Genomic DNA, 7,878 nt, shown 5'->3' on the forward strand with positions numbered 1-7,878 from the left:
TGTGGTTCCTCTCGCACATTTAAAGTGACGTAAAGACTCCGGCGGTTGCATTGGAGCTGTATCGATGGCTCTTTTCCCTCTTCATAGTGGCTATTTGGCTAAATTAAAATAAAATAATACAGTAGTATTATTTTTAATTAGATTAGCCAAGTTTATAAATGTATACTTTAGGTGCACTTTGAACTAAATAGAGGTTTTTACATCCCTGCTAACTTGTAACTGGTCTTGTTTGCTCTATACTTCTTCCAGAATACAGAGATTTCAAATACTAAGTAAACATAGTAAATAGTCTGATCTTATATGAGTTTAAAGCACATGTTATCTTATGCTGTCCAGAGCTGCACTTTGATGATTCTGTTTGGCACAAGGCATCTTGTATTAGGAAAGAAAATCCAAAGAGCTTCTGTCAAATGTAGAAAAAATAATTTCACATTTTGAGGAAAGGCTAGTTTCTTTTTAAATCTCTGCTTTTATTCATGCCATGAAATAATTGATATTTATTATTAAAAAATGCATTGTAATTAATCCACAACAGCATCAAAATAAAACATTGAAAATGTCACAGTGTTTTTCAATTTTGGTTAAAAATGTCATAATCATAATTAAAATACCACTGGAAACGCTTTTAGAATAAATCAAAAGATGATCGGAGTGGAATTTTATGAGAAAAAAAAACATATAAAGCTTCTTAGCTGATTTGATTTTGAGAAACTCTGAAAGTCATACTCTTTTAATGCTGTCGTAAGTATGTTGACGTTGGGAATGGGGTCATCTGGACCCCACAAGACAGTGTGCTGAACTTTGTTTTCTCAATGATTTTTGATCTTCACTGGTGTCCATGGCAGACATAAGATCCTGTCCACCTTCGTCCACATATGTCATGGGATGGATAACACGTCAATGTAAGGCTTGGGTCATTTGGACCCCAAAAGATAGCACAGGAAATCCATTTAAAGCAATAAACAAACATGTCAGATTGTGAGATCCTGCAGATTTCTCTGCGTGTGTAGATTCATACCGAGGTGGTGCAGTAACCTGGTGGATGTTGATATTTTTGGTTTGTCACACCAACACAGATCATTTGGAGCAATATAAAATATAATAACAAACTTATAGCAATTAGTTATGATAGAGCTGAAAATCTAGGCTGTTCTACATTCAAGCGTGTTCTGCACTGACAGTTCCATGAGATAAAGAAGTGTGCGTGTTAACTTCTGATCAGAAGTCAGCACAAGATGGTGAAGCGTGCACGCGCCAAAAAAAAAAAAAAACAGGAATGAATATATGACCGGCTCGTGCGCCGTGCTAGTGTACGCAAGCGCGCTCACATTCGCACGCAAGCACATCGACGCTGGTTTTCTGCTCGATTTGCAGGAGTAGCAGGTGCAGCACCGGATCACATCCTCTAAATGGAAAGCAGGCGAATGCAAATCCTAATGCAGGATTCCTCCTGGAGAGTTTCTTACATCCGGTGGCTGGAGCTGCTGGGGGTGCTCTTCATAATAAAAAAAATGTTAAATAAATTCACAAGTTGAGTGGCTTTCAGCATTTGCGTTCCAGAAATCTAGAGATTACCTGTGATATTTTGATGCATTTCTCTTTTTTAGAAAGATATAGAAAAATAATGGAATAACTTGCAGCTTCAGCTTCACTTCTTTAAATACCCCAAGACGCATGTGGGATGATGCAACAGAGTATTTAGACAAGGGGGGGAATGTTTTTGACGCAATCCTCGCGTCCTGGGCATCTGGATCAGGAAGAAATAAGACCCTTTTTTTCATTATGAGGGGGGGCTGGGGGGCAAAAGACCTACGCAACGACCAAAAAAAAACAAAAACTTACCCATATCCGCTTATCTGTTAGCTCCAGGTTTTAATGGCTCCTTGCGCGCGACATCCGACTCCGCATGATGCGCTCTCCACAGGCAGGTAGCGTCCTGATCCACTGCTCCGGCTCCGCGCAGCCGCCGACTCCAAAGCGCACCTTCCCCTCACTCGCCCGGACCTGGATGTGTTATCCGATTCAGTTCTACATCTACAGTAACGCAACCGAACCGGGACGAATGTCATTTACTCCAAAAGATTGAAGACGCGCAAATCCGGCTTCAAATTTTCCCCCTCTTGGAAGCAACTGATCGCTCTCCTTTTTTTTTTTTTTAAGTAAGTGCCAAGAAGAAGAACGCCGCAGCAGACGATGAGAATAACCACATCCAACGGAAGTCAGTCTCACATGCGCAGAGAAAATCCGGCTCCAAACTTCCCCAAAACCCCGGTGGTGGTTTGATGCAGGTAGATAGGAAGTGGATCCCCGGTAAACCTCCCCCTGGTCTCTCTGTTCAGATGGATGCTGAGTCCGATCCGTGAATGGCGCACAAGCAAAACTAATGGTAGGTCATGTCCAAGTCAGCGCGAAGCATCACCAGCGAGTTAGACTGGGAAGAAGAAAAAATGACTCCAAGCATCCTTCCTGATTTTCCTTCTTTAAGCCAAAGCGTTCCCCTCATGCTCGCAGTTTAACGCTTTCAAATGCAGCTAGAGAGGCTGTTGTTAATCACGTCAGCATGTCAAAACTAGTTTGTCAGCCAGAATCCGAATGCCCTCTTCTGGTGAGACGATGATGCAGGAGCTGGAACAGGCGTGCAGCTTGACTTAAATGCAGGGGTGGCGCGGTTTTTTTATTTTTTTATTATTTTTTTAGTCATTTTAGGAAGATGGAACAAAAATAACTTTCAACACCGTAAATTCTAATTAAACTTTTATTCTACCGGGAAAAAAAAGTTTTACACAGAATCGATTTATTTTCCTTTATGATCCAAACAGATCGATCTGTCTGATACAAGTCGTTAATCAAATCGATCTATACAATTAAACCATTATACACAAATTATTTTAAAATAAAATATAGTGATTATATAAATATTGGAAAATACAATTTGTATTGAGATATTCTATAGGTTTATTTTACAATAACGTAAAACATGTTTTTATGTGGAAAAACAGCTGAACTTTAATTTGACATTAATTACTGTTTATTTGTTTGTACACATATTCAATTTACATTTGGTCATCTTAGAAGAAATATAAGGAATCTGGAAAACATCACCTGCACTGTTCAGTACTAGGTTTGTATCTCTGAGTCACACTGGTTAAAGTTTTGGATAAAGAGGTCTTATTAATCGTGGGTCAGTGAATCGGATCCATTCGGATTGGTCAAAATTAACCGATATTGACTATAAATCGGATCGGCAACCCAGAATTATGATATAAATCAAATTGCTGTAGGTTGAGGAATTAGTAACTAGATCACATAATACATTAGGTTTTTTTTTTTTTTTTTAATTATAGTAATAAAGGTTTTTCCGTCTTTTCCCATGTTTGGTGATGTGCAAACTCCTGTCTATCCTACTGTGGCCCTGAAGTCCAAATCACACCAACAAATCACTCGACGCAAAAAATTTGAAAGATCACAGACAAATCAAAAAGCAAAACAAACAAAAAAAACATAATAAAAACACATTTTAAAAATCAAAAGAAAATTCTCGAAACACAATGTTGGGACGTTGCTGATTGGATGATGACGTCATTTCAAATGAAAGTTTTTTGGCATGAAGTGATACTGGATATGCAAAGTATTAAAATTAAAACTTTTAATATTGAAGGAAAATTAAACATCATCTTCTAATCAGCAATGTCCCACACTACCTATCTTTTTCTGGCTCTTGTCGTGTTTCATTAACATTTTATTTTGAAAATTACTTTAGTTTTCAGAAATTATTCATTTTTATTTCATTTTGGTTGTCATTTTGATTTTTTTAAATTGATGTTTTCCTTTAGCATTTGTTTTATGTTTTTAATTATGGTTATTATCTTTATGTTTTTTCTTTGAGAGATTTGGTGGTGTGATTTACACTTCAGGGCCACCGTACAATGGTCCTTTAATATCCTAAGGAATCTTGCATGGCTTAACTTTTGGGGGGTTTAGGGATTTTATTATTATTTTTTTTTTTACAATTTTTTTTGAGGGTTTTGGTCTTTAATTGTATGTGATTTCTTTTCAACAAAAAAAGTTAACAGTAACTATCATAGCTGCCACTCTGTTGGAATGCCTGCAGCAGAGAAATGCAGGCAGCAGCAATGACGCTGTCCTTGGTGCTGAAATGAGACTGAAACTCTGGATACCTCAAAGTTCGAAGTAAATCCAGCTTCTTTTTTATATAAATATAAATGTATTAATCCTTAGTATTCTAGGGTACTTTTCTCTGTTTTTACTAATTTACAATTTGTTCTAAAAAAAGTATATTTAAAACAGTTTTTTTTGTGTGGCTATGCTTCATATCTATGTTTTTGGTACAACCCCAGCCTCTTTATTTTACAGATGTACTTTTTATTTTATTTCACAACAGTTCCACAAATAATCTGAAACCATTCAAAAATGTAGATACTAACAACAAAAAAAAAAAAAAAAAAATCCAAGAATAAACAAAAGACAAGGTGTGAAAATTGTCTAAAAATTGAAATAAATAAATAAATAAAAATAGGCATAGCTTCTCTAAACAATATGTAAAATTCTAAAGGTTTATTCTAAGGTGTATCAGTTTATGGGTCATAACATTTTTTATGTTGGTTTCAAACCAGAATTGTTAAAGTTAAAAACGTATGAAACATTTGCGTTTGCGTATTTGCGTATTTTACGTTAAAACACGTGTGTTACGTGTTAATGGGGGAGGGGTTGGTCTCATGTCTCCATGATTGTAAACAGCCAAGATGTGATTGACAAATACACTAAAATTCAATGATTACTGCAGGCTAAAAAATATTCATTATTTTCTGTTAAGAAACAATTTAATTTTTACTAAATACATAAATAATAAATACATAATTAAAATGACTTCCCCTGTTCCACTTTATCTTCTTTTTAAAACATGTCCAATTTAGAGTGAAGTAAGCCGGTTAAATTCTGATGTGCAATGCTTTTTCTCTAACTTCCTAATCCTACAGTCCACTTCCTTTGGGTGAAGCTACAGTTCGATGACAAACTGAACACAAATGTAAAGGAATACCGTGTCACACGGAGTAAAAATGAATGCAGATGCCTCCACACAGGTGCATAGTCTGGACCAATTAAGCTGGAAACGAAAAATGCTGAGGAGGCTGATTTGGTTCCAGCTCTGTTTCAAGGAAGTGTCTTCAAATTTTATGTGGGTTACGCAGTTTGGCGAAAGCTTCAACCAAGTCCGTTCAAACAACTAATTAAATTTATCATCAAATTCAGTGCTTTAAACCACATTGAAGTAGCACAAAACGCAAAGAAATGTTGAAAACGAGTTTATATGATGGGAACAATGGTTGTCGATGTCCTACATTGACAATTACCATGTGGTAAATGTATCCCTGCGACTGGTTAATAGGACGATAATATATCCATGTTCTCAAGTGAAGTACATCAAACTGAAACTGAGACATCAAAGGAGAGTTTTATCATTTCATTCTAATTTAAATTTCAGGTTTCAGATTTTGAGAATATGTAAGACAGTCTCTTATTGAGAAAGGTGAAGTGCTATCCTGTGTAGATTAGTGTGTTTTTTCCAAAGGCAGTCTGTCTGTGAAGGACGTCACATTAGTTTTTGTATTGTTATATAATATTTCAGCAGTTTCTTTATTTTATTACCCTTCACTTCATTTTGAACTTTTATAGCTTTATACTAATGCATAATTGTTTATCTTTATATAAGGTGACCTTGAGTCTCTTGAAAGCTCCCCAACTAATAAAATGATTACTTCCTAAGTAAGGCATGCATTTAAAAAAGGGAAAAACTCACTAAACACTTCAAACTAAATCCTGTAAAATGATTAAAGATCATCTTTTGGTTTAACTGTAAAAGTGTTCCCAGTGGTCTTTTAATTATGATTATGTTGTTTTTAGCCAAAAAAATATTGAATTTTCTTGTAAGAAGTTTCTTAGAAATGTGCCTCTGAGTTGTGCATAAGACAGTAAGGGGTTAGCGCTCCTCTTTCACGTCATCCATCTGTTTACAAGCTCTCCCGCAAGCTTACAGACCCTCACAACTCCAAGCTAATATTTACTATATAACACAAATTGCGAGCCATATTGGACATATCCAACCGTACAGTTTAGATCCAGATTCCTGTTCTGGACTTTCATGCACTAGAAAAACAAACTTTTTGCTTCAGTAATATATACTTAATGATTCCTCATAATATCTACGTAATATTTCAAAGATTACGCAAATACAGAGATTTTTCTTGTAAAGAACCTAAAGTTTACCTATTTTTTATGAGTAATCAAAAATGTATATTGTTTATTAGTAAGATCTACTTTTCAAATTGTTTTGCATTCATTAATATTATGTCAATTTTATTAGGGAAATTTATGTTTGTTTTATTTACTCAAGATTGGATCATAATCTTACTTGTGGGCGTAAGTAAACTTTTCTAGATTGTTGTTGGTAGTTTTTATATTTATAAATGCAGTAAAATTTAATTACGAATTGTTAGTACAAACTGATACATTGATTTTCTTAAGTAAATCTTATTAGTTATTTTTTTCAATGTGGATTTATTTCTCTACAAGTGGATGCATCACAGTGTAGCGGAACAGAGAGCTTGTGATCTACAGCTGTTGGTTTTACATCACACTTACAAGCTTTTTCCAGCATTTTTTTGTGTGCTTCTGAAACAATATGAATCACAAAATTCTTAGAAATACCATTTTAAGCTCAAGTTTCTTTATATGTCTTTCATAATCAGAAAAATGTGAAATGAACATGCTAAAAACACCATTTGGATCAGAATGGGGCTGTAATTCACTTTTTTTTGTCTGTTTGTTTTAATCAAACCCTATTTTAAAATGTATTTTTTTTTGTAACTTAGATAGTTTTAAAGTCATTTTGCCAAGTCATGCAAAAGTGGGGATGTGATGAGCCTCATCCAGTGTGGGTCCCTACCTAGTGTTGAATTTACCCATAGAAATTGCCTTACCTCCGGCCCTTGCAAAATGAGGCCCAATCCATCCCCATGGTTTCCTGATCACTATTTTGAAACCCCTCGACAGTGATTGGTCCGAGTCAGTCTAGATGATTACTGGAATACAGACATTTATAATACAGACATTTTCTGCAAGTACTTTAGCTTCCTCCTGTGACACAAAAAAACATACTTCAAAGATCTATCGGTTACTGTAACATGGTCTGTGCGTGTGTGTGGTTGTGTTGCCCTCCAATGAACCAGCGACCCATCCAGGGTGTACCCCACCTTCATCCGACAGTGGCTGGGACACAATCCAACAACACCATGACCCCGAAAGGGACCAAACAGAATTGGTAAATAGATGGACGAATTGATTTTTTCTTTCTCCTCTTTAAACCTGACTCCTAAATTGTAGAGGTGAGTACGGTCTAGGACAAAGAGATTTTAATTCATTTAATGGTTTTTAAAATTGATGGAGAAAAACAAACTTCAGTGAATTTTCAGTTGGTTAGACAAGGACGTTTGAGGCTCACTCTTGGAGAAAAAAATAAGCTGAAAAATGCTCAAATAATAAATTTCCTTGCAGTAGTTCAATATTGTTTAAGTCATTTTATAAAAGGAAAAGCTACAGAAAAGCTACACAAGATTTCCTTTATTTAATAAACTGTGTTCCCTTTATTCTCATTGGTGTCAACGTTTTGTTATTGTCCCATTTTGTGTTTTTACCCCCTAGACCCAAGCCAGGTATACCCATAAGGTACGGAACAATATATATATATATATATATATATATATATATAGGCATGTGTGTGTATACATTATGTAGGTTTACTGGTTGGTTTAAAGGCAAGTTTAGTAAAGGGTAAACATTTTTTTTTATTTAGAAGATTTG

General features: G+C 35.3%; 1 protein-coding gene across 1 annotated transcript in view; it reads right to left on the reverse strand.

Moving 5' to 3' along the window:
- The window catches only part of LOC112163279 (leucine-rich repeat transmembrane neuronal protein 4), a 167,374-nt gene extending 162,716 nt beyond the window's left edge, over window positions 1-4,658 (reverse strand). Inside the window, exon 1 of the mRNA XM_024299593.2 lies at window positions 1,843-4,658. Coding sequence (XP_024155361.1) covers window positions 1,843-1,846 — 4 coding nt within the window. The 5' untranslated portion in view covers window positions 1,847-4,658. The remainder of the gene's footprint in view (window positions 1-1,842) is intronic.
- Window positions 4,659-7,878: the final 3,220 nt, after the last annotated feature.

The sequence above is a fragment of the Oryzias melastigma genome, linkage group LG12, assembly GCF_002922805.2.
Source record: "Oryzias melastigma strain HK-1 linkage group LG12, ASM292280v2, whole genome shotgun sequence".
Classification (NCBI taxonomy): Eukaryota; Metazoa; Chordata; class Actinopteri; order Beloniformes; family Adrianichthyidae; genus Oryzias; species Oryzias melastigma.